This window comes from Pongo abelii, chromosome 16, assembly GCF_028885655.2.
Source record: "Pongo abelii isolate AG06213 chromosome 16, NHGRI_mPonAbe1-v2.0_pri, whole genome shotgun sequence".
NCBI classification, from domain to species: domain Eukaryota; kingdom Metazoa; phylum Chordata; class Mammalia; order Primates; family Hominidae; genus Pongo; species Pongo abelii.
Window position 1 is genome coordinate 76,388,708 of NC_072001.2, and position 27,288 is coordinate 76,415,995.

Sequence of the window (27,288 nt, forward strand, 5' to 3'; positions counted from 1 at the left end):
CTTTGTTACAGTCTTCTCTTATATGTTGGGTATGTTAGGCCTCAGGGGCAGGCCTCAGGAAACAGAATCTCTCTGATCTCCTGCCCTCCTTTCACCTGCCCCAAGGCTCTAATCTTCCCCAGCCTTTCTGATGGTGGGTTTTAGGACCCTTCCCAAAGAGGGGCCCACCTCATATACTGGAGGAAAGAATACTGACATCATGAAGCTTTCATAAAAACTCAGGGGGAGTGGGTTCAGAGAGCTTCTGGATAGCTGAAAACATGGAGGCTCCTAGAGGGTGGTACCCCAGGGAGGACATGGAAGCTCTGCACCCCTTTCCCCCTACCTCACCCTACACATTTCCTCATTGTATCAATGTCCTTTATATTAAACCAGCAAATGTTAAGAAAGTGTTTCTCTGAGTTCTGTGAGCCACTCCAGCAAATTAATTGAACCAGAGAGGGAGTCCTGGGAACCTCCACTTGAAACACATTGGTCAGAGGTTCTGGAGGACTAGGCTTGTAACTGGTTGGGGGTGGGAGGAATTCTGGGGAGTGAGCCCTCATCCTGTGCAATCTAATGCTGTCTGCAGGTAGATAGTGTTGGAATTGAATTGGAGAATACCCAGCTGGTGTCCACTGCTAGGTGTGTGGGGGGAAAACTCCCACATAATTTGGTCACAGAAGCCTTCTTCTGTGTTGATGATTGTGGTGGTGTGAGAGTAGAAAAAAAATGCAGCTTGAGAGGGTGTTTTTGAAACTCTGTGTGTATGTTTAGAGAAAGAGAGAAGAGACTTTTATTATGAAGTATTGGTTCACGTGATTATGGAGGCTGAGAAGTCCCATGTTCTGCTGTTTCTGGAGACCTGAGAAAGCCAGCAATATAGTTTGAAGGCCTGAGAGCTGGAGAATCAGTGGTTTAAATTCTGCTGTGAGTCTGAAGGCCTGAGAACCAGGAGTGCTGAGGGTAGGAGAAGATCATTGTCCCAACTGGAACAGGCAGAAAACAATTTCAACCTTTTTATTTCTCGTTGGATTGGATGATGCCAACACACATTGAGTGCCATCTGCTCTAACTCAGTCCACCGATCCAAATGCTTTTCTCTTCTGGAAACACCCTCACAGAGAGGCACAGAAATAGTGAGTAACCAGATATCTAGGCATGTCATGGCCCAGTCAAGTTGACACATAAAATTTACCGTCACACATAGTATACTTGTCTTCATCTAATTACAAATAGTTTAAAAATCTAATTACAAAATCTAATCACTGCATTGGCAAAACACCATTTCTCCCCAAAACCCTGGAGAAATCTTCCCATGCTTATGAGGTGTAAATTATTTGTGAAGCATTGGCCCTGCCTGAAGTCTGGGTCAAAGGGAACTACAGATATAGAGCATATCACACTAGTGTGTTAAAGTGAAAAAATAATGTAAGCAAGTTATATTGGCGAAAGTCATTATTGTCAGCCCCTTATTCTGGGATTGTAATGGTTGATTTCCAATGATTATGTAATATAATTATACTTTAAATGTAAATAATGCTTTATATTATTGAGGGTCTAAAGAGATTTAATAGATAAACTGCACATTACAATACCTGACTTACATCTGACACTGAACAAAATTTCGTTCTCTTTTCTCTTGTAAAACCCTATATAGAGGTATTGTTATTAGTCCACTGATTGATAAAGCTTCTGAAAGCCTCCAAGTTATATTTTCCTCTTTAAACCCTGTCAAAAATAGTTGTTGCATTTTAAAATACTACAAGAGTTAGGGTAGTAGAATTATGAGGCATTTTGACTTGCCAGGAAATTTAATTATAGTAGAAATAATATCAAGCAATTTTTATTTTATTTCCAAGGTATAATTTATACTATGTCACATTTACATTATATGGATATACCTGACAAAATTTTTAAATATCTTTCATATTAACAAGAAAGTATTTTCACATATATTAGGTCTTATGTCCTTTTAAGGAAAATTGATTTCCCCAAGATCACAAAACACATTTGGAAGCAAAGCCCAGATTAAAAGCTCAGGACTTCTGATTCCTAGTCTAGTATTCTTTAAAAAAAAAAATTTGTAATAGTTGGTGTATATATTTATCGGGTACATGAGATATTTTGATGCTGGCATACAATGCTTAATAATCACATCAGAGTAAATGGGGTATCCATCACCCAAGCATTTATCCTTTGTGTTACAAACAGTCCAGTTATTCTCTCTTATTTAAAAATGTACAATAAATTATTGTTGACCATAGTCACCTTGTTGCACCATCAAATACTAGATCTTATTAATTCTAATTATATTTTTGTGCTCATTAACCATCACCACCCACCCACTACCTTTCCCAGCCTCTGGTAACCATCATTGTACTCTCTATCTCCATGAGTTCAGTTGTTTTCATTTTTAGCTCCCACAAATAAATGAGAACATCTGAAGCTTGTCTTCTGTGCCTGGCTTATTTCACTTAACATAATGACCACCAGTTCCATTATCTGATACGAGCATAGCTAGTCCTGCTCACTTTCAGTTTCTGTTGGTGTGAAATATCTTTTTCTACCCTTTTACTTTTGGTCTATGTGTCTTTACAGGTGAGTTTATTGCAAGCAGCATATAGTTGAATGATGTTTTTAAAATTCATTCCACCAATCTATATCTTTTAAGTGGAGCTCTTAATCCATTTATGTTCAGCATTAACATTGATATGTGAGGTTTTGATCCTGTTACATTGTGAATTGTTTTCTAGTTGTTTTATAAATTTATTGTTTCTTCTTCTTTGTCTGTCTTTTGGCTTGACGGAATTCTGTTGTGTTGCCATTTGATTCCTTTCTTTTTCTTTTTTTGTGAGTTTGTTTTATAAAATCTTTGACTTTTTTTTTTGTTTTAACTTATGTTGTCACGGTGGTGAATGTCAACCTTTCATTACCACGTTTAGGTCTCCTTTGAGCATTTCTTATAGGGCTGGTTTGGTGGTGATAAATTTTCTCAGGGAAAGACTTTTTCTGGGAAAGAATTTCTCCATTTATGAATCTTAATCTTGTTGGATATAAAATTCTTTGCTGATGTTTGGTGGTGGTGGTGGTGATACTGATGGTGGTGGTGGTGGTGGTGGTGGTTTTCCTTACTGCACTTTGAAAATGCCAGCTCATTCTCTTCTGGTGTATAAGGATTCTACTGAGAAGTCCACTGTTAGTCTGATGGGGTTTTCTTTATAGGTAACTAGATGTTTTTTTTCTTGCTAATTTTAAAATTCTTTCTTTTACTTTGACTTTAGACAGTCTGATTATAATATGCTGTGGTGCATATTCCAAGTCCTTTTTGGAATGTATTTTCCTCAGGATCTCTAGGCCTCCTCTATCTGAATGTCTAAATCTCTTACTAGACTTGGGAAGTTTTCATCAGTTGTTTCCTTAAATAGGTTTTCTAAACTTTTTGATTTTTCTTCCCCCTCAGGAATACCCATAATTCAAAAGTCCAGTCACTTTATGTAGTCACAAACATCTTGAAGTCTTTGTTCTTTTTTATTCTTTTTAAGTTTTTGTCTGACTGGATTATTTCAAAAGACCTGTCTTAAAGTTCTGAGATTCTTTCTTCTGTTCAGGCTTGTCTATTGTTGAAGCTTTCAAATGTATTTTATAATTCCTTCAATGAATTGTTCAGTTCTAGAATTTGTTTGAAGATATCTATCTCAATAAATTTCTCATTGATATCCTAAATAGATGTTCTGACTTCTTTGTACTGGTTTTCAGATTTCTCTTGCAATCTCATTGAGCTTCTTTAAAATCAGTATTTTTAATTCTTTATCTAGAAGTTCAAGGATTTATTTTTGGTTAGGACCTATTGCTGGAGAATTATTGTGTTCCTTTGAGTGTGTCATAATATGTTGCTTTTTCATACTTCCTATATCTTTACATTGGTTTCTGTGCATCTGGAGTAACAGTCACTACTTCTTATTTTTGAATTTGCTTTCATTGAGTAGGGAGACTTTTTATTGAAGATATGTCTATAATGTTGATTGGATAGGGCGTTTTGGCTTTCCTTCTGGGTATGTGCAGTGGCTTTAAGGATTCTGTGTGATTTCCTTGGCTACAGATAGCCTTAGTGTTAAATCTGTGAATTTTTCTGTGTTAGTGTGCAGTTATTGGTGGAGTCTGTGATGAGATTTTGCTGGGGACTGGAATGCCTGATGGGTCCTTCAGTGGTAGTGGTGGTGGGCTAAGTATGTCTATCATTGTGACCTGGTACATGGTATATGCTGGCACCCGTGTTGGTAGTTCCAGGTAGGCCAATTCTTTGGCCCCTGGGTGGCTCTCTCAAATGCCTGTTGTAGTAAAGGTAGACCATGCAGGTGAGCAGGCTCTTGACTTACTGGGAAGCCAGGGTGGTATGGGCAATGGGGATAGCAGTAGTAGTGAGAAGCTCTTCTCATTCACAAGTGTTGTGCCCTTGTTTTATCAGTTGTTGCAATGGGCTGTGCATGTCAGCCTCCAGGCCAGTAGGTGGCACTTGCAGGTAACAACAGCCAGCTGCCTTGTCAATAGTAGGTTTTATGCCTAACCTCTGTTTCTGAGGACAAGTGCTTGCACAGGTGTCCCAGATGGTGGATTGAGTTGCAGAATTCTCAGGAACCTGGATCCCCCTAACCTCCACTCCCCTCTGCGGAGTGGGGGCCAAGCTGAGTGGAGCTGGAGCAGGCAAGCTTGTACTCAGGCCTCCCAATGGTGGGTGCATCTGCCTTCCTTGATGGGGATGGTAGGGCAGTTCTCAGGCCCCTGGTGAAATTCTTGGGTGAGGGATGACTGTTGCTATGCCAAAGTCTTAACATGGGCATGGAGAGGCAGTCCCAGCTGCTACAGATGTGGCTTGTGTAAGTGGGACTTACTTCCTTCTCATGCCCCAGTCCTGGCAGAGTTCCCTCCCGCTCCTAACTGTGGCAGCAGATCAGCCTGTTCAGTTATGGCAATGTTCTGCAACTCAGTCCAGGGCCTTAGGAGATACAACCCAGCTTAATCCCAAGCCTCCATGGCAGCTCTCCTCCTGCTCAGGTCCCAAGCAGGTAGGGGGATACCCCAGTTTCAGTATCAGCTGCCCATACCAGTTTCTCAGTTGTGGTTGCAGGAGTCCAGACTCCTGCTTGAGTCCCAGTTCTTCAAGCCCCAGCCCGAATTTCTGACACCAAAGCCTGGCACTGCCACTTGTTCCCAGGACCACTCACAGCTTGTTAAGAGCTGGGATTGAGAATGGCCTCTTACTGTAGCTGCCTATATCTGATGGAATGTATGGGGCATCCCTGGAGCAGTTCCTTGTCTGGTCACTCCCCAGGTGAGATCCAGGATTCAGGAAGGTCAAGGTGCTCTCCTACAGCCTGGATTGTACAATTCCCCTGTGGAAAATGGACTGCAGAAACACACTCACTCACCCTCTTCCCTATTGGGGATACATTTCCGATTTTCAGCCAGTCCTGGCCACATGGGTTACCTGTTTTCCTTCTCCTTCTCAGATGCTGAAGTTTCCTTTTGCTTTTCTCTTGAACTCCCATACTCCCTCTTGGATAATATATTTAAAGTGTGATTGTCTACACACTATTTTGGTTCTTCTAAGTGGATGAGATATGCTGGAAATGCTTCTAGTCAGCCATCTTGGAGAGAAACTTGAAATTTCTGAAGTTCTGTAGATGTTATCCTAAACTCTGTTTTATTGAAAACTTTATCAATTCCTACGTTAATACTATACTGTTTCCGTTGTTGATATTTTGTTAGAAGGATCCCTTCTCATTGTTCTTTTCAAAAAAAAAAATTGTTTTTGACCAAATGTGGTGGCTCACACCTGTAATTCCAGCATTCTGGGAGGCTGAGACAAGAGGATCGCTTGAGGTCAGGAGTTTGAGACTAGCCTGGCCAATATAGTGAAACCCCATCTCTACTAAAAATACAAAAATTAGCTGGGTTGGTAGTGCATGCCTGTAGTTCCAGCTACTCCTGAGGCTGAGACAGGAGAATTGCTTGGACTCAGGAGGCGGAGGTTGCAGTGAGCCGAGATCGTCCCACTGCACTCCAGCCTGGGAGAAAGAGTGAGACTCTTTTTTTTTTTTTTTTTTTTTTTTACAATTTTTTCTTCTAGATGGCCTGCAGATTCAGCTTGTTAAATTTGATAAAATTTCTGTTGGGATATTAAATGGCATTTCGTTGACTTTACAGATTCATTTCAAAAGAATTGTGATTGATATATTTACAGAATTAAGTCTTTGTAGCCAGGTGTGTGTATATCTTCATTATTATTATTATTATTATATTATTATTACCATTTTTTTGAGACAGGATCTCACTCTGTTGCCCAGACTGGAGTGCAGTGTGTGGTCATGGCTCACTGCAGCCTTGACTTCTGGGCTCAAGCAATCCTCCTGTTTCAGCCTCCTGTGTAACTGGGACCACTACGACACCCAGCTAATTTTTGTATTTTTTTGTAGAGATGGCGATCTCACTTTGTTACCCAGGCTGGTCTTGAAATCCTAGCCTCAAGCATTCCTTCTGCCTTGTCCTTCCAAAATTCTGGGATTACAGTCATGAGCCATCACACCTGTCCTCACTTTTATTTTTAATTAAATATTTTTAATAGATAACATATGAAGATGTTCTAGAAAGGATATATAGTGAAATATTACTGCTATGTCCCAGCCCTCCTCCACAGAAGCAACCATTATCATTATTTTTTTCTTATCCTTCTAGAGATATTCTATGCCTGTTCAAGCAAAGAAGTGTGTAAAAATAGCATAATAGATGTAACAAGCAATCTTAGAGATTGTCATCATCAGGAGCAGATCCAGCTTTTTTGAGGTCTGCAGTGAAAACTACTTTGGAGGCCTTGTTTAAGACAGTGAGTAGTGAGGTGTGGTAATACACACCTGTAATCCTAGCTATTCAGGAAGCTGAGGCAGAAGGGTTGCTTGAGCCCCGGAGTTTGAGTTCTGCCTGGGCAACTATAGCAAGATTCTGTCTCAAAAATTTTTAAAAAAAGACAGTGAATACCAAACTATGTACAAAATGAGTAGTTATTGAGAACAAGAAAAGAAAGCACAATAAACTAGTTTTTCAAAGCTGATAAACACTACAAACGTTACCAAAACCCAGAAAAAAACAACACTTTAAAAATATTACCTTATACACTTATGTGTTGTAATATTTGTTTTTGCTGCATTTTGTTTCATTGTCTCCTCATATGTCAGTGATTTTGTAAGTCATTTTCTATGAAAATAGAAAGCTAATTTGGTCTTTTCCTCCAGTGTTTAAGATATAGTCATTTGAATATGACTCCACACCTTTGTGTCTTGGTGTTGGGTCCTGTTAGTACAGTGGGCAGAAGGAGTATTCCTGGAAGTCTTCCTATACTGAGACAGTTTAGGTTTACACAAAAGTTTTGGCAAAAACCACATAAATATATCCCACTAAACCCACTAATGGTATATGTAGCTCAATTTCCTCTTGACTTCTCTTAAGTACAAAAATGACTTCAGCCACTCCACCATGACCTGGCATAAGGGCAAGTCAGCATGGAAGCAGCAGCAGTCTTGATGGACTGTGGTTAAAATAGCTTACTATTTGGTGGTTCCTAATCTTTTACTGCTTCAGTATTCAGGGAATATCTTTATGTCTTTATGCAAATGTATGAGTGTTTCTGATAGATGAATCTCTTGAGGTGAAATTGCTGTGTCAAAGAGTTTATACAATTTAGATTTTTATGGATATTACTAAATCACCCTATAAAAGATTGTATCAATTTATATCATCACCAATATATATATAAGACTGTCCGTTTCTCATACTCTTGTTATTTGCATATTACTTACATGAGTGAGGTTCAACATCTTTTCTCATGTATTAGGAAATTCTGTGTATTTTCATTTTGTGCACTGTCTATATCTTTTACTCAGTTTTTATTGGTAATTTTTTTCTTATTAATTTGTTGGAACTTGTATATATTAGGGAAATTAGTTCTGTTATCTATTTTCCCCCGTTCATTGTCTTTTTACTTCATGATAGTTTTTAATTATGTATACTTTTTATTTTTTATGTAGTCCTCTTGAATATACAAAAACCCAAAAACACCAAACTGTTGTTTTTCCTATTCTCGACTTTCTACTCAACGCAGAAAACCTCTGTGATCCCAGAATGTGGGGGTTATTTCCCCACACACCAAGCAGTACTTCAGTGGACACCAGCTGTATGTCCTATAATTCAGTTCAGTTCTGACACTACCTACGTTTCTATTTTTCTTTTTTATTTTATTTTATTTTATTTTATTATTATTATACTTTAAGTTTTAGGGTACATGTGCACAATGTACAGGTTAGTTACATATGTATACATGTGCCATGCTGGTGTGCTGCACCCATTAACTCGTCATTTAGCATTAGGTATATCTCCTAATGCTATCCCTCCCCCCTCCCCCCACCCCACAACAGTCCCCAGAGTGTGATGTTCCCCTTCCTGTGTCCATGTGTTCTCATTGTTCAATTCCCAAAACTTTAAAAACTTTAAAAACTAATTTAAAGTTCATATGGAACCTACCTTTCTATTTTTCTAATAGAAACAGTACTACTTACTAAATACTGAGTTTATTTCATATGTATATTCTTGCCTCCTCACCATTTCCATGTAGAGATATGGCACTGGAGAGAGTGTCATATCTCACAGGTTGAGAGCTCAGGACCACCAGACTACCATCTCTCTTCAGGTGGTAGTCCCAAGTCTGGGCCTCCAGAACTTCTGACTGACTAGCTACAGATTGGCGTTCCCATGATCCCCTTGTTGGGTTTTATTAATTTGCTAGAGTGGCTCACAGGGCTCAGGGAAATGCTTACTTAAATTTAGCCGTTTATTATAAAGGATATTACAAAGTGTTAAACAGCATAGGGCAAGGTACATGGGAAGGGGCATGGACTTTCCATGTCCTCTCTGGGAACCACCCTTTGGGAACCTGCATGAGTTCAGCTACCTAGAAGCTCTTCCGAACCCTGTCCTTATAAGTTTCTATGGAGGTTTCATTATGTAGGCATGATTGATTACATCATTGGCCACTGGTGATCAATTGAACCTTGAGCTCATCTCTTCTGGAGTTTGGGGAATGGAGCTGAAAATTCCAACCCTCTCATGTTTGGTTCCACTGTTAGTTAGCCCTCATCTGGAAGCTATCAAGTACACCATCAAGACTTGTCTTATTATAGGACAACAGTTGCTCCTATCACCCAGGAAATTCCAAGAGATTTAGGGGCTCTGTGTCAGGAAACGAGGATGAAGTCCAAAGACAGATTTCACAGTATCACAAGCCAATATGTTTAAATTTTCTTTTGTGACTTCTGAGTTTGTGTCATACTTAGTCCTCCCTCCAAGATTATATTTTTTAAAAATCTCATGCCTTCTTCTAGTGCTTTTATGGTAGTGTTTGGTTTTAATCATTAAATTTTTGATACATATGGAATTTACTTTGGTGTAAGAAATGAAATACAAATCCAACATTATTCTTTCCAAGTGATTACAGTTTCTAAGATTTTTTATTGAGTTATGTATCTTTTCCCTGATTTAATGTGTCACTTCAATCGTATGAGAATTTTCGTACGTATTTGCATTTATAGTTGTGCCTCCATTTTTTTTATTTGAATAGAAACAGTGCTACTTATTAAAATACCGAGGTTATTTCATGTGTACATTCTTGTCTCCCCACCATTTCCATGTCTGACCACTGCTACTACTATGTCCTATCATAACATTCCATATATGCTTAAATCCAAGCAAAGGGTGGATTTCCATCTTTAAAAACTAAACAGGCATTTTGGACAACACATTCTTGGCAGTGGAACTTGGACAACATTTATCAAACATATTAGGGAAAGTTCTCACTCTACATTATAAAAAGGACAACTGTATATCAACTGTTACATAAGTGAAATAAGATGGAAACATTTTTAAAACTGCTTAAACTATTTTCTTAAAGAGACTTTCTCCACTGCCAGAGATCTTGAATCACCTCCTGGTCAGTCTTCCAGAAGCAATTCTTTATATAATTGACGAACTTGGCTTCCACTTTGGGAAGAAAACCAGCTTTTTCTGTACTTGCTTGCCGTTTTGCTTTAATGTCTTCTACAGAACTAGGTTCTCTTGGTGTTTTAGGAAGTTTGGTTTTTTTCCTCCTGTTTTTTGAAGGATTCTTGATCTTGGTGTTGATGGTTTTGAATCTTTTCCATTTTGGTTTGATTTTTGTGCATTTTTGGCTGGAGTGTCTCATATAGATTTCTTCACTGGAGCTTATTCTTGTCTCCTCTTCCTCTCCACAACCCGGGTAACCTTGCTACCACCTCCAGGGGCAGATCACTTTCCAAATGTACCTAAGAGTTTCATGTCCTCCTCTTCTTGATCTTCTAAGCCTCTCCACCTTCCGCCCCATCTACTAAGTGCTGTTACCTGATATGCACAGGCCCTGAACCATACTTCAACCAGCTATATATGTGGCTACGTGTATACTAATATGCAGTATTATTAAGAGAGAAATACAAGTTGCAGAAAATTAGTTATTGGTAGACTCAGTCTGTATTTTGTTTTATTTTTTAGAGATGGGGGTCTTGATAAGTTGCCCAAATTGGAGTGCAATTTTAGAGATGGGGGTCTTGATTAAGTTGCCCAAATTGGAGTGCAGTGGTCTAATCATAATTCACAGCAGCTTCGAACTCCTGGGCTCAAGCAGTCTCCTGCCTTTGCCTCCTGAGTGACAAACTGAAACTGTAGGCATGTTCTACATGCCTACAGTTTTTTTTTGGTTTTTTTTGTTTTTTTTGTTTTTTTTTGTTTTTGTAGAGATAGGGGTCTCACTATGTTGGCCTAGACTCCAGTCTATATTTTTAAAACAAGAAAAACAAGTGTGTGTGTATATGTGATGTGTTTTAAATACATAGAAAAATGTTTGGACAGTTCACACACCAAAAATATGAATAGTATTTCTCTCTAAGGAGGGTACTGGTGTTGACAGGTAGTTTGAAGCTTGATAAAGAGGAGGCTTTTATGTTTTCTGTGTTCTCTACGCCTTTTATACTGAGTACTTTTCACCTTCTTAAATTTGAAAATGATAAAAAGGAAAGTAGAGAGATGGAGAAAATAAAGCAAACAATAGTGTCAGTTAACAGAAAAATACCAACTGTAGAACAGTAGGGAGAATCAGAGAGCAGGTAAATTCAAACCATCCAGTAGTCAATTTTCTTAAATAGTCAACAAGCATGGTAAAAAATCAAATGGTACAAAAACATACATGGTACTGTTAAAGTCCCGCTAATGCACCACAATGTAGCAGTCTCTTGTGAGGTATCACCTGGAGTTCAGAGTTCTTTGTCTCAGTGATGAAGAGAATTAAGCGGCGTGGACACAAAGGGTGAGGTTGGAGCAAAAGTTGAATAAATGAAAGAAGAAAGCTCTCCACAGCAGAGAGGGGACCCAGAAGGGGGTTGCCGTTTTTACAGTTGAATGCAAAGCCTTTTTAAAAGAAACCAGTGAGGGCTGGACATCGCATTTACATAAGGTGCGAATTTCTGATAGCTCTACCCAGTCCTCCTAATGTGCATGCAGGCCGTTAGCTTGAGTTATTCCATATCGCTTTATTCCCCTTACTGCACATGTGTCAGGAGACGGGATTTTCCATTGTGGGCATGTCTGGGCAAGTCACCTGTGTAGCCTTTCTTATCTGTGTGGCTGTGGACATGTCTTAGGCAAACCTCCCTGTGCAAGTTCCGTTATCTGTGCCTGCAGCTTGATTTTTCAGGTTGTTCTGTTTGAAATAATTCCACTGAGGACCCACCCTAACTGCCTGCCTTACCGGTTTCTTCCTTTCTCCTCTCTCAGTACTGTGATACCACCCCCATACCTGCTATAGTGGCTTCTCTCTAAAAACAGAAAATAGCAAGTGTTGGTAAGGATATGGAGAAATTGGAAGCCTTTTGCACTTTTGGTACAGCGAAAAGTGTAGTCGCTGATAAAAAGTATTGTGGCTCCTTAAAAAATGAAAAACTAGAATTACCATTTGAACTAACAGTTCCTCTTCTGCGCATGTTACCAAGCTGAACTTCAGTCTGCCTACCCAGTGCAGCAAAGCGCTAAACACTGACATTGGGATTGCAGCAAGAGAAATGGAGATGTTTATTGCAGGGCACCAAACAAGGAGAATCGTATAACTCATGCTAAAGACCTGAACTCTCCAATGGCTTGCAAGCAAGGGTTTATAAAGGCAGGGGGAAATTTCAGGAAAGTAGAAGTTATAGGCGAAATCATAAGGCAATACATGGAGGTTATACATTGGTTTGGCCTAAAAAGGTGGGAAATCTTGAAGTGTGGTTTACAGGTTGTAGGTAGATGTTCTGATTTGCAGTTCATTAAGGAAGAGAAGTTTTGTTTTAAAATTTGGGGGTCAGCAGAAAAGAATATTAGCTCTGGCTCATGGGTGTGACTTCTCTCAAGTCCCTCAGGAAGAACTTTAGGACAAAGATATTCAGTCCTCAGTTCCCCCTTACCTGAGGTCTACATGCCAACAGATCCATTTGGTGGGGTCCAGGTTTCTGAAAAACAACCCAGGGACATGTGTCCATCAATGATAGACTGGATTAAGAAAATGTGGCACATATACACCATGGAATACTATGCAGCCATAAAAAAGGATGAGTTCATGTCCTTTGTAGGCACATGGATGAAGCTAGAAACCATCATTCTCAGCAAACTATCGCAAGGACAAAAAACCAAACACTGCATGTTCTCACTCATAGGTGGGAATTGAACAATGAGAACACTTGGACACAGGAAGGGGAACATCACACACCAGGGCCTGTCATGGGGTGAGGGGAGCGGGGAGGGATAGCATTAGGAGATATACCTAATGTAAATGACGAGTTAATGGGTGCAGCACACCAGCATGGCACATGTATACATATGTAACAAACCTGTACATTGTGCACATGTACCCGAGAACTTAAAGTATAATTTAAAAAAAAAAGATGTTACCTTTAGTTTCTATAGGGAACCAAACAGCCCATGACTCTAACTTCCTTGGCTATTGTTTTAAGGTGCTATTACCCTCTTGCTTATCAAGTTGTTCATTTGCTTCTCAGGGCCAGCTAGGTGCCTGGAACTTCTCTTGAAGGAACTCAAGATTTTCCTTTATTTCCATGCTGGGGGCAGGGGAGGCCCATAGGCCCCTCAAGGGGTTCCTGCTCCATCTGAGGTACATGTTCAAAAGAATTGAAAGTAGGGTCTCAAAAATATATTTCTACACCCACATTCACAGCTGCATTATTCACAATAACTGAAACATGGGAACAACCCAAGTATATGATGATGAATGAATGGATGTTAGATGTTGTGTATACATACAATATTGAGACATCAAGCAAAGATTAAGTGTGTTTAACCTTGTTAAAGAAGTAGAGCCTATATTTAATAAAGGTTTTTGTGAATTTTTCAAAATAAAAATTGATATATAGAATACAGTTTTTCAAAGTTAAGAGCTTTAGACCTTAAGACCCAAAGTTTGAGGAACATTGCATTAGAATTAAATCATGCGATCACAGAGCTAACATGTAAACATGAGCACAAATGTTGGTGCTGAAATTTCATGTTCATGAAAATTTTACATCATCATAAACATTTAAAAGCAAAATTTAAAATTCATGCAGAAAGTCAGACACTCAAGAGTGGACTTGGGAGAAACAATGATACAAAACATTGAATCCTTAAGAAACTTGAGAATCCTTGAAAAAAATTCTACTAATATGCATTGAGCACCTATTTTGGTTTAGGCCACTGGGATTTCGATAGTAAATAGGGCAGTCAAGGGCTAGAAACAGGGAAGAGTGAGGGACTGTGTGTCAGGAAATGCTTCTTTAAGGAAGTTTTTTGTTTTGTTTTGTTTTGTTTGAGATGGAGTCTCCCTCTGGTGCCCAGGCTGAAGTGCAGTGGCACAGTCTCGGCTCACTGCAACCTCTGCCTCCCAGTTGATTCTCCTGCCTCATCCTCCCAAGTAGCTGGAATTACAGGCATGCACCACAGCGTCCAGCTAATTTTTGTATTTTTAGTAGAGATGGGGGTCTCACCATGTTGGCTGGGTTGGTCTCGAACTCCTGACCTCCAGTGATCCACCTGACTTGGCCTCCCAAAGTGCTAGGATTACAGGCATGAGCCACCGCACTGGCCGAGAAATACTTGTAATTAGGATCAGATGGATGAGTACCTGTTAGCTAAATTGAGGGCTAGGGTAAGGAAAAGACAGTGAGACTAGGGGCAGGATTGGAATGAAAGGAGAGAAATATAATTTCATAGTCAAGTGGAAACATTGTTATAATATTACTTCACAGTTATGATGTCACCTATTTCTCCTGGAGAAGCCTATTCACCTTCATTGGAATGGGAAGCTTTCTCAAGAAATGTCAGAGGATTCAAATATATTCTTGCTTTGTTAGTTGAGTCAGTACCAATAGTAGACTTGTGATTAGACTGTCAAACAAAATCCCTGAAGGGATTTCACACTGTTAAATGCTTGGTTTTTATTTGTTTTTATTTGTTGGGTTTTTTTTTTTTTAAACGGCATAGATGTAAATTTGTGAATTACAGAAAAGAAGCAGTTTTAACATAAAATGGACAAAATTGATTTCTTTCTCTGCTTACAGAGCTTAATAAGAATTTCAGTCCATAAGCCTTTCAGATGAAACAATAGAAACTCCAACAATTCAGGGCTAATGTAAATGAAAACGGTTATCTTCCAAATCACAGCATAATAAAGAAACCTTGAATCATTGGTGTTGGCCCTATATTGTTTTCTATTTGAATTAAATGGCAATTTTCAGCATTATGTAACAGTGATGGAATTAAGTGATGTTTCTAGTAAAAGAATTTTGCAAGTATATTTTAGTATTAAATTCCACTTGTACATTTAGCAATTAAAATTATTCTTGAAATGATGATGGCATTTGAAGGGATAGGGAGCTGTCAAAGAGAATTTGAAGCTTAATTATCTCTTTGGTAACAAAATGCATAATCTTCCATTACAACACTTATTTTCTTATGGTAATTGACTCATTTGTTCTCTGGTTATCAATTTAACTTCCCAACCACAAACATCTGCTCTTACAATTGTGTTTAATTGGTGTGATACTATCTACAGAGTAGTTAAAATCCAGAGAACATTTTAAGGGCATTATTTTATAATTCATGAAAGGGAAAGTAATGATTAATTGAACATTGCTTATGATGATTTTTTCTAATAGTCTGTGAAAGTCTGTTTACTAAAAATGCATACTGAAATTATCCGCTCCCCCATCCTCTTTTTTTTTTTTTTTTTGGAAGAGGCTTTTGCTGTGTTTTCCAGAGTAATTACTTACTCTGCCTTAGGGGGAGCCTCAGTTCTTTCAGTTCTTTCGACTCAAGGAATATGTTAATTCCTTGGAACATGGTACCTTAGTAGTTAAGAGTATAGGCTTTGAAGGTAGAAAAAAATTAGTACGCTATCATTTATAATCTAAATAAGAGGAGTGGGGACAAATTGTGGGTGTGGGTATGTGCTTATAATTTTCATAATGGAATAATAAACCATAAATTTACCAGTAGGGTAAAGGAGGTAATAGGATGAGAGAAACAGGGTTAGAAGGTAGGTAGGTTTGTTTGAATATACCTTGTCTTTATAGATTTAAAAATTTACAAAGTAGTTCCTGAAAATGGAAAGTAAAATGAAACAGGTGACTCCAAAGGTATATCCAGTTGGTAATATAGCCTCACAGAAAGTTACAATTCTAATTAAATTCTAAGTATATGGAATTATAACTCCATGTAAATTTAAAATTGTAATTGGACTATAATGTACCTAGTGGGATTTACTGTAAGGACACAACTGCAAAAAATCTCTGGTTGTTTTTTTTTATCATATTGTTGGTACAAGTGTTTATTCTGAGACTATGGGTGTAGGATAAAGTAAATGAGTAATTATGTTAGTGTCATTGAGAACAGATTTTTAGCTTGAGATACAGATGTAAAATTAAGAAGATTCAGCTAAAACCTACAGTCTTAGACTTAATTGAAAATATCAGTAGGAAATCATGATGAAGTTTATATTTAAAAAATACAAAATTGCTGACTTTATCCACAAAAATGGCCTCAGAGCAATGATCATAAACTGAAGTCCAACAGAGTCATGTGAAAAAGGACTCAGGAGCTTTCGCTGTGTTCAGGTTTCCTCCATTGGTCAAATATGGGATAGTTTAAGAATCAAAAGAATAATAACCTCAGTGAATTGAAACAAACTAAATATATCTTAAACTAAAGGCTCTTAATACTTAAATGAAAAATCCTCAGCAATTACCTTTGTGAGAGGATGTTAGAAAACCAGCTCACTGTTTTGAAAACGTTAAGTGAAGGGAAAAAAATCAAGCATTTATTCTTCCCTTTTCGAAGTACTGTACTTTAGGATAACCAAATAATTGTGGAGTTATCCTAATAATTGAGGGAATATAATAATAAGTAATATAAGGGATGTTTCTCTTTATAGAATGAGTGATAGAATAAGAGTATTACTATTTTGCACCGCCTGATGGGCAGTGATAACCAAAGGCTGTTAACATCAGCAAAAGAGAGATAGACACACATGATGAACCTCCTGATAGATGCACATGGAACTGCCTATGAAGTAGTCTCAGGGGGAAAAAAAAAAACTAGCCTGACTCCAATCAGGGTTCTACATTTAACTGTGAGCTTTCAGAAAGAACATGTTAAATACCACTATGGCAACATAGTCAGCAAGACAGATTGCAGGGAAACCTTATATTACAAATGACTTGGTTTCTTAAACAAATTTCAAACAAAAGATAAAGAGGAATCTGTAGATGAAAAAAAAAAAAAACTTAAGAAACAGATTAACACCAGTGAATGCACCTTGTTTGCCCAATTTGAATAAAGTAGATCATTTTTAAGAACATAGAGGCCAGGCATAGTGGCTCACGCCTGTAAACCTAGCACTTTGGGAGGCTGAGGTAGGAGGATCGCTTGAGCCCAGGAGTTTGAGACTAGCCTGGGCAACATAGTGAGACCTCCTCTGTACAAAAAAATCAAAAAATTAGCTGGGTGTGGTGGTGTGTTCCTGTAGTCTCAGCTACTTGAGCGGCTGAGGCAGGAGGATTACTTGAGTCTGGGAAGTTGAGGCTGCAGTGAGCCATGATCACGCCACTGCACTCAATCTGGGCAACAGAGTGAGAACATTGGCCAGTTAGTGAAATGTGAATACCGACTGGGTAATAGGTGATATTAAGAAATTATTATTATTATTATTATTATTATTACTTGAGACAGAATCTTGTTCTGTCACCCAGGCTGGAGTGCCGTGGCACAATCCTGGCTCACTGCAACCTCCGCCTCCTGGGTTCAAGCGATTCTCCGGCCTAAGCCTCCTGAGTAGCTGGGACTACAGGCATGAGCCACCACGCCTGGCTAATTTTTGTATTTTTAATAGAGACGGGTTTTTGCCAAGTTGGCCAGGCTAGTCTTGAACTCCTGACCTCAGGTGATCACCCGCCTCGGCCCCACTAAGTGCCAGGATTACAGGCGTGAGCCACCATGCCCGGCCAATAAATTATGTTAGATACCGGCCTGATGATGATATCATGGTTATGTTTAGAAATTAGAGTTCTTTTTATGGCTGCATAGTATTCCATGGTGTATATATGCCACATTTTCTTAATCCAGTCTATCATTGTTGGACATTTGGGTTGGTTCCAAGTCTTTGCTATTGTGAATAGTGCCGCAGTAAACATACGTGTGCATGTGTCTTTATAGCAGCATGATTTATAGTCCTTTGGGTATATACCCAGTAATGGGATGGCTGGGTCAAATGGTATTTCTAGTTCTAGATCCGTGAGGAATCGCCACACTGACTTCCACAATGGTTGAACTAGTTTACAGTCCTACCAACCGTGTAAAAGTGTTCCTATTTCTCCACATCCTCTCCAGCACCTGTTGTTTCCTGACTTTTTAATGATCGCCGTTCTAACTGGTGTGAGATGGTATCTCATTGTGGTTTTGATTTGCATTTCTCTGATGGCCAGTAATGATGAGCATTTTTTCATGTGTCTTTTGGCTGCATAAATGTCTTCTTTTGAGAAGTGTCTGCTCATATCCTTTGCCCACTTTTTGATGGGGTTGTTTGTTTTTTTCTTGTAAATTTGTTGGAGTTCATTGCAGCCATAAAAGATGAGTTCATGTCCTTTGTAGGGACATGGATGAAATTGGAAATCATCATTCTCAGTAAACTGTCACAAGGACAAAGAAGCAAACACCGCATGTTCTCACTTATAGATGGGAATTGAACAATGAGAACACATGGACACAGGAAGGGGAACATCACACTCTGGGGACTGTTGTGGGGTGGGGGGAGGGGGGAGGGATAGCATTAGGAGATATACCTAATGCTAAATGACGAGTTAATGGGTGCAGCACACCAGCATGGCACATGTATACATATGTAACTAACCTGCACATTGTGCATATGTACCCTAAAACTTTTAAGTATAATAATAATAATAAAAGAAATGAGAGTTCTTGGCTTATAGAGGTACTCAAATATTTATATATGAAATAGTGTAATACATGGAGTTTGCTTTCCAAATAATATGTGTGTAGGGTAGAGGTTGGGAATAGAATGGATTAAGGCATAGATGAATCAGTATTGACCATGACTTGATAATTGTTGAATCAACATAATAGGTACATGGGATTTATTCTATTCTCTTAAATAAAGTTTTTTTAAAAGAATATAGATTTTGGAGTCAGACTGCCTGGGTTCAAAATCCAGATCTGTCACTGACTAAGCCTTATGCTATGGAGTTACTTAGCTTCTCTGTGTATTAGTGTCCTTGTCTATAAAATGGAAATAATATAATATTAACTGCATAATAGAATTGTTGTAGGAACTAAATGGTTATAAGTGGAAAGCACTTATGAATGTTAGCTTTGATGTGTTAATTATCACACATCAAAGATATATGTTAAAGTTATAAATCATTGGCTAAAGATCTTAGTGTACTTAGGAATAGTCTAGTTGAATTCCTTATTTAGTAACCCAGGGGTTTGAAACTCACATTTAGCAAAATGTCCAGTGGTAGAACCAGAACTCAACTTTATGTCTCTTTACTCCTAGTCTTTACAACTGCTTTACAGTAAATCATTATCAAAGAATATCCAAGAGTCAAAAGACAGAATTTTTACAAATTTAGTTAAATGATATAATGGCTTTTAATAGTAATTCATGAGTCAGGCAGCATCTCATCTAAAGAATAGATAAGCACTACACTGGGCAGGCAGAACAGTTAGTTTTTGCAGGGAAACTTGAGCAGGAACAAAGAAACAAAGTGGACTGGTTAACATTAGTTGCTTCAGATTACTTTCATTGTAAGGGTCAAAGCAGAGGGGACTTTCTTATGTTGGCTAAAACTGTCCCATTTGGGGATTTGACACACACACTCTCCTGATTTCTCAGAAGGTCAGATAGCTCCCCCTCCCCCTCCCCCTCTCCCTCCTCTTTCTTCGGTCTCCCTCTCCTCCTTTCTTCGGTCTCCCTCTGTTGCCGAGGCTGGACTGTACTGCCATGATCTCAGCTCGCTGCAACCTCCCTGCCTCGGGCTCCTGTGATTCTCCTGCCTCGGCCTGCCAAGTGCCTGGGATTGCAGGCGCGCACCGCCACGCCTGACTGGTTTTTGTATTTTTGGTGGAGACAGGGTTTCACCGTGTTGACCGGGCTGGTCTCCAGCTCCTGGCCTGGAGTGATCTGCCCGCCTCGGCCTCCCGAGGTGCTGGGATTGCACACGGAGTCTCGCTCACTCAATGCTCAATGTTGCCCAGGCTGGAGTGCAGTGGCGTGATCTCGGCTCACTACAACCTCCACCTCCCAGCCGCCTGCCTTGGCCTCCCAAAGTACTAAGATTACAGCCTCTGCCCAGCCGCCACCCCGTCTAGGAAGTGAGGAGCGTCTCTGCCTGGCCGCCCATCGTCTGGGATGTGAGGAGCGCCTCTGCCCAGCCGCCCCGTCTGGGATGTGAGGAGCGCCTAGGCCCAGCCACCCCGTCTGGGAAGTGAGGAGCGCCTCTACCTGGCCGCCCCGTCTGGGAGGTGAGGAGCGCCTCTGCCCGGCCGCCACCCCGTCTGGGAGGAAGTGAGGAGCGCCTCTGCCCGGTCGCCCTTTCTGGGAAGTGAGGAGCGCCTCTACCTGGCCGCCCCGTCTGGGAAGTGAGGAGCGCCTCTACCTGGCCGCCCCGTCTGGGAAGTGAGGAGCGCCTCTACCCGGCCTCCCCGTCTGGGAGGAGAAATTCTTCTGCCTTGGGATGCTGTTGATCTATGGCCTTGCCCCCAGCCCCCTGCTCTCTGAAACATGTGCTGTGTCAACTCAGGGTTAAATGGATTAAGGGCAGTGCAAGATGTGCTTTGTTAAACAGATGCTTGAAGGCAGCATGCTCTTTAAGAGTCATCACCACTCCCTAATCTCAAGTACCCAGGGGCACAAATACTGCAGAAGGCCGCAGGGACCTCTGCCTAGGAAAACCAGAGACCTTTGTTCATGTGTTTATCTGCTGACCTTCTCTAGACTATTATCCTATGACCCTGCCACATCCCCCTCTCCGAGAGAAACACCCAAGAATGATCAATAAGTACTTAAAAAAAAAAAAAAAAAAAAAAAAAGAAGGTGAGATAAATAACTTAGGTTTAGTTTGTTGATATGCAACTTTAGCACGAGTGACTTCATTTTGGTTCAATCTGTTTGGTTTGATCTGTAGAGTAGAAGCTTAGTCCATATTAGTAGTCTCCCATAAATTTTATTTAACACAAGTAAGCTTAAGTAACCTTGTTCTAAATAGAAAGACTCACAGTTGCAAACATGTTCAGTTTTCCTGCATCTAAAATGTATTGCAGTTCAAATGAAAACTCCAAGTTCTTGTTTGTCTGTTTGCTTTGAGAAGGAACAGACAAACTTAACATAAGATGAGTCTAAATTTATCTGGGGGGTGGAACACTAAACAAACATGTTAGAAAAATTTTGAGGAAATAAAGGAAGAATATTTGTTCCACCATATATTATAACATATTGCATAGTTATAATAATTTTATGGTTCTGGCCCAGGAATAGGCAGATGGTTGAAACCAATTAGTGTCCTGAAATAAACTTCCAAGAGTATATAGATTTTAGTATTAAATCTTTCAAATCGGTCATTCTTTTTGGGATGACTGATCTTGCCAGATACATGTAAAGCTGGATACTTAGTAAGTCTAGTCTGTTTCTTAGAAATATTAGAAGAAAATACAAGTGAATGTTGTTATAGTACAGAAGAAGGGAAAGCCTTTGGAGTAAAAATAGTGAAATACAGATGCTAAAATGAAGAGAACTTATAAATTTTACCATATGCAAACATAAAACTTTGTTACAATAGATGCCTTTAGTTAAAGACAGAAGAGGAAACAAATATTGGCAGCGTGAAGACAAGGGGTTCGTAGCTTACTGCATTAGTCAGGGCCCAGTTAGAAGCCAGAAACTATACTAGGCATTTGAACAGAGCAAATTTAATATAAAGAATTATTAATGGCCAGTCGCAGTGGCTCATGCCTGTAATCCCAGCACTTTGGGAGGCCGAGGCAGGTGGATCACCTGAGGTCGGGAGTTCGAGACCAGCCTGGCCAACATGGTGAAACCCTGTTTCTACTAAAAATACAAAAATTAGCTGGGTGTGGTGGTGCACGTCTGTAATCTCAGCTACCTGGGAGGCTGAGGCACAAGAATCACTTGAACCTGTGAGGTAGAGATTGCAGTGAGCCGAGATCACACCATTGCACTCCAGCCTGGGCAGTAGAGTGAGACTCCATCTAAAAAAAAAAAAAGAATTATTAACTATTAAAATCTACTTACTAAAAAGGGCAAAATACGACATTAAAGAATACAAAAATAGTAAATATAGGCATTAGCTATGACTACCTCTTGAGCTGAGGGAGAGAATCCAAAAATCAGGAAGACTGTTGTTCAGACCTTGTTGGAGAAAGTGTAGCTGCTGCCAAAGGACGTAGCTATGGGCCAAAGCTGAGGCAAAGGAAATCCTCTGCTGGGAGGCCTCAGAGCTGGTGTGCAGAAAACACCTCTGGGGTGCTGTGGGCTGGACAGATTATAAGCAGAAAATTGCCCACTGGGATGACATGAGTTGGAGCTGGTGTACAGGACCCTATCCAATGGGATGCAGTGTGTCGGAGCTGGTGCACAGAAAGCCACATGCTGGAGTAAGCTAGAGAAACTTACAGGAGGGTGATCATTATTGGGTCTTTTACAATCAGCCTCACCATAGGAGCAAAAAGAAGAGCATCCTCCAAGCTGAAAATTAAGCCCATCACTCTGCTTTGCTGTGCAGTGTTTCCCCAGTGCTGTTAACAAAGCACCAGCTGACAAAAGTCCATATTCACTACTGCAAAGAAGGACAGATTTGGAGCTGAGAGCCTTGAAATAATAACTCTCATTATACAAAAAGCTCTTATATATAGATAAGAAAATTATAAACACTCTAATTGGAAAAACGGCAACATATTTATATACATAATTCACAAAAGAATAAATATAAATGGCTTGTCATTGTTTGAAAGGATCAAGTCAAATTTGCTATTAATAGATTTCCCTGATTTCATCTTGTTGTACAGATATATGTTTTCTGGATCTTCCATCACTGTGAATATATGTTGTTTCCTAAGATTATACATGATTTCCCTCCTTGAGGGAGGTTCTGCTTGCCTGGGGTTCTACCTCCTCTCTGTACTGTTGTTCTTCATTTACCTAAGTTATGTAGCTAGTTTAGGTTTCTCTCCAGGGCCTGCTCTAGACAGTGCAATAGGCCAAAAAAGTTCTTTTTTAAAAAAGGAAAGGGAGATTGGAAAGGCATAAATAAATCTGTCTCTACTCACATACAAGCATGATTGTCTATGTAGATAATCCCCAAACTGTATTTACAGAAGCTGATACAGCTAATGAGATAATTTAGGATGGCCACAGGATAAAAGGTTAATACACATAAATCAATTTCATTCCTACATACTAGCAGAGAACAACTGGAAATTTTAAAAAATTTAAAGTACCACTTAGAATAGCATCAAAAATATTTGAAATACCTAGGTATTTATCTAACAAAGCATGAATGAGATTTGCTTACTGAAATCTGTAAAACATTTATGAAAGAATCAGACTTTATCTGATAAACCTGTGTTCAGGGAAAAGAAGACAGTATTTTTAAGATGTCAAGTTGCCACAAATTCAACGCAATCCCAATCAAAATCCCAGCAGGCTGGGCAGATGTTAGGTCAACTGTAAATAAAGCTGCTGTCGTTGCCATTGTTGTTGTTATTTCATAGAACTAGCCTGCAATGGAGCTTGCTGCTTTGTGATGTAGGGAGTTCCTGTCATTCGTACTTTGCAAACACGGATCACTAAGATCCTTTGTCAAGGATGTCATATAGGAAATAATATCATTAGGTAGGATGCTGGACTAGATGATCTACTTCAACCCTTCCAATTAAAAATATTATGATCTATTAGTTGAAGTTAGCCATTTACAACTGTGGGCATGTGGAAAGGGAGCTACTGGAATATTCAGACTTTTTCAAATATACTTGTCCTTTCCCCATCACCCTGTAAAACCATTGCATATAATGAGAGATCTTAGTAATAGGAGTGTGTTGCATGAGTGAGCTGTTTAAGGACCCTAATGTGGCATTTGTTTTACTTTTTGTTATTGTTGTTGTTACTTATGAAGTTGACTGAAAAGGAAAGTTTTATCAATCTTTTCAACTCTTTGGATTCTAATTATAGCTCTTAGAAAATTGTATAAATCTTAGGGAAGTAGTCTTTAATATTTATGTTTAGACATTTTTAATTTCTCCAATATAGTCAACTTAGTAAATAGTTCCAAATAAGGAAACTCAGAAATTATCTTTAAAACAGTTGGTTGTAGCAGCAAGTCATTTTTTAAAGATAATTCTATTCCTAACATGTATTTTTATTATATATTTATTTTATGTTTTTGCAAAAATATGTGAAAGCTTCAAATAATGAGTAAAAATCCTGTGGATTTTATGATTTAGAAAATTGGTTGAAATATGAATAGCTGCCTAGTTCTATTTTCATTAATGTCTTAATTTCCTTTTTATTTTAAAGCTCAACCTGAATTCCTGAAGCAACCTACTAATATATATGCTCACGAATCTATGGATATTGTATTTGAATGTGAAGTGACTGGAAAACCGACTCCAACTGTGAAGTGGGTCAAAAATGGGGATATGGTTATCCCAAGTGATTATTTTAAGATTGTAGTAAGTATTTTTCAAAGAAGTGTGTTTATTTCTGTAACCTTTAGATATTTTTAAATGTAGTCACCGGGAGATCAGTTATCTTATATATACTAGTTTGTGTACTGCAAATGAAATAGAAGAATTCACATAGAATGTAATACCTTCATTGGCTGATGAGAAAGCCGAGACCAGAAATATTATGGTAGCTTATGTAAGATCACATAGCAAGTCAGTGGCTTACCTAAGCCTAGAGTCTAGACTCTTACTTGAACACACTGGCACTCTGAAACACAGCCGCCACCATTTTCTGGCAGATGATTAGCACATACATGTGTGCGTGTATGTGTGTCCTCAGTTGTCTTCACAGCTCTCTGTTCAAGAAGCAGAAATCTTTCCACACTTTTTACACTTCTCCTTGAAGTGTGGAAAGATGATCCTTTTGAAAAACATAATATGTAAGAATGCAACTGACTATACAAAACTTAACCTTAAATTGTATACTGATGTCCAGATCCTTCAAAATAAGGATGACCCAGTGTTGGACAATTGTTGTATCAATAGTTACAAAGATTTCTTTTTTAAAAATGCATTTAAAAAGTGTCAAATGTATTTAAGAACACTCAGCCATAATTGCTTTTTACTATATATATAGTAAATGCTTCTTAGATATTACCTACTAATATTATCATCGATATCTAACATTTTAGTAATAGAATTATCCAGCTTTAGTAATAAAAATTAATGACATACCTTGAGATCTATAAACGACATTCATAAAAATGATCAGAACTGTAGTTGTTAAAGACATAAAATCTCATTACAAATTTGTCATATAAGTAATTCATTCTTAGAAATATATTTTCTATTTTTGAAATGCATGATCTCCTGTTACAAGAAGTAAGTAAAGTCACAAGTATTTAACATTAAAAAGCAATCAGTTATAGTTAAAATAGCCTTTTAAAATCAATATTTGGAAACTTTAGAAAATTTTTAAATCATATTTATTATACCAATAACAATAGTTAAAATTTTTTTTTTTTTTTTTTTTTTGAAGACAGGGTCTCGCTCTGTCACCCTGGCTGGAGTGCAATGGTGTGATCATAGCTCACTGCAGCCTCAAACTATTGGGCTTAAGCAATCCTCCTGCCAACCTGAGTAGCTGGAACTACAGGCACGCACTACCATGACGAGCCAATTTTGTATGTTTTGTAGAGATGGGGTTTCACTGTGTTGCTCGGTCTGGTCTTCAGCTCCTGGGCTCAAGTGATCCTCCTGCCTCGGCCTCCCAAAGTGCTGGGGTTACAAGTGTGAGCCACTGCTCCTGGCCCAATAATAATAGTTGACATTCATATAGTACTTTTTCATTTAAGGAAAGCTCACCTGGCTTCATGTAATTTATTGTAGTCTAATCTGTTAGAACTATTGATATTATAGATAGTCTTAGGAAAAACAATACCTTAAATTCACAAATTGGACTTCAACTATGGTTACATGGTGTTGCGTGCCAGATCTTTTTCCAAACAAAGGTGTAAGTTTGCAAACAGTGAGAGTATGACTTTCCATGCGTTAAGTTCTTCATTGTGAATGACAGTATGTACTCTTCTATTCAGTTAAATTAGTACCTTGCCAATGCTTTAGTATGAAATTGAGTTAACAAGTACTTAGATGGATAATATTTAATAATTGAATCATAAAAACTTTACTTTTTTTTTTCCTCTCCAAAAAGCATGTTTTTGAGATTTTGATCTGGTATTTATCAATTAAATCATGAAATTTTATTTATACTTTTCTTCTTCAGAAGGAACATAATCTTCAAGTTTTGGGTCTGGTGAAATCGGATGAAGGGTTCTATCAGTGCATTGCTGAAAATGATGTTGGAAATGCACAAGCTGGAGCCCAACTGATAATCCTTGAACATGGTAAGAGAGGCTGAAATAGTCAGATGATAGAGGCTGTGTGCTTGATGAACGAGCACCCATCAGTCCAAATAACTCATGATTGATAACCCATTAGTAAATGCCAATATGTGGCATAACTAAGAGAAAAAGAATAGCAGTCTAAATCATTTGTATTACATAAAATTACCTAGAAGCACAATTTTGGATAATGTTGAAAAGAAATTTTTACTAAGAAAAGAAAAACTGAATATTATAGTCTTAATAAATTAATTTTTTAAAGAATTTAGTCATCTTAATCTCACAAATATATTTCTGTCCTATAAAGAAAAACTTCTTTTTTTTCCAATTCTATACACTTTTATTAATACTCTTACAAAAAATAACATTCAAACACTGAGAAAACTAAATAACTTTGGAAGCAGAGCTCATTGTTTTCTGCTTACATATAAGTGACAGTTCTCGGCTGTTGGCACAAAATAGTCAACATTCATAAAACCCTGACTACTGTATATCAAACATAAGTTAAAATCATAGGCACTAGTTTATCAAATCCACATTTCTTAGAAAAACTTAGTATTTATTTTGCATTGAAATTTTTAGTTTTTCCAGAATACAATTAATTTACCTTTTCTAATTACCACCAAAAAACCAAGTTTATTATTTAAAAATTCAGATAACAATGAAAAGTATAAAGAAAAAAATCCATCCTGTATCTCAAATTAGGGAACCCACAGTGTAATTTGAGCAGAGGTTTAATATAAGGAATTAACATTGATATTGGGATTGGAGTAACAAAGTTTTGACTAATAAGAAGTAAAGAGAACTCTAGACAATATAAGAATGGCAACTATCAGGAGCAACTACAACCCCTAGGTCTGAGATAGAGCCCTCAGGAAGAGGCCCCTCTTTTTGCGGTTGAGATCCAGACCCTGTTGGAGAGGGTGTAACCATGGTTTACTAGATGGCAGAGAAGTTGATGTGGTGTTTTGCTCTCTAAACTTGCTCAAAATCTCCTTTCTTGAGGGTTGGGGAA

General features: G+C 38.5%; 1 protein-coding gene across 19 annotated transcripts in view; it reads left to right on the top strand.

Moving 5' to 3' along the window:
• The window catches only part of NEO1 (neogenin 1), a 252,634-nt gene that overhangs the window by 102,330 nt on the left and 123,016 nt on the right, over positions 1-27,288 (top strand). For all 19 annotated transcript variants that reach the window (XM_063716713.1, XM_063716716.1, XM_054531649.2 and 16 more), the window contains 2 exons: positions 24,224-24,378; positions 26,156-26,276. In XM_063716713.1, the coding sequence (XP_063572783.1) occupies positions 24,224-24,378; positions 26,156-26,276 (276 nt within the window). The remainder of the gene's footprint in view (positions 1-24,223; positions 24,379-26,155; positions 26,277-27,288) is intronic.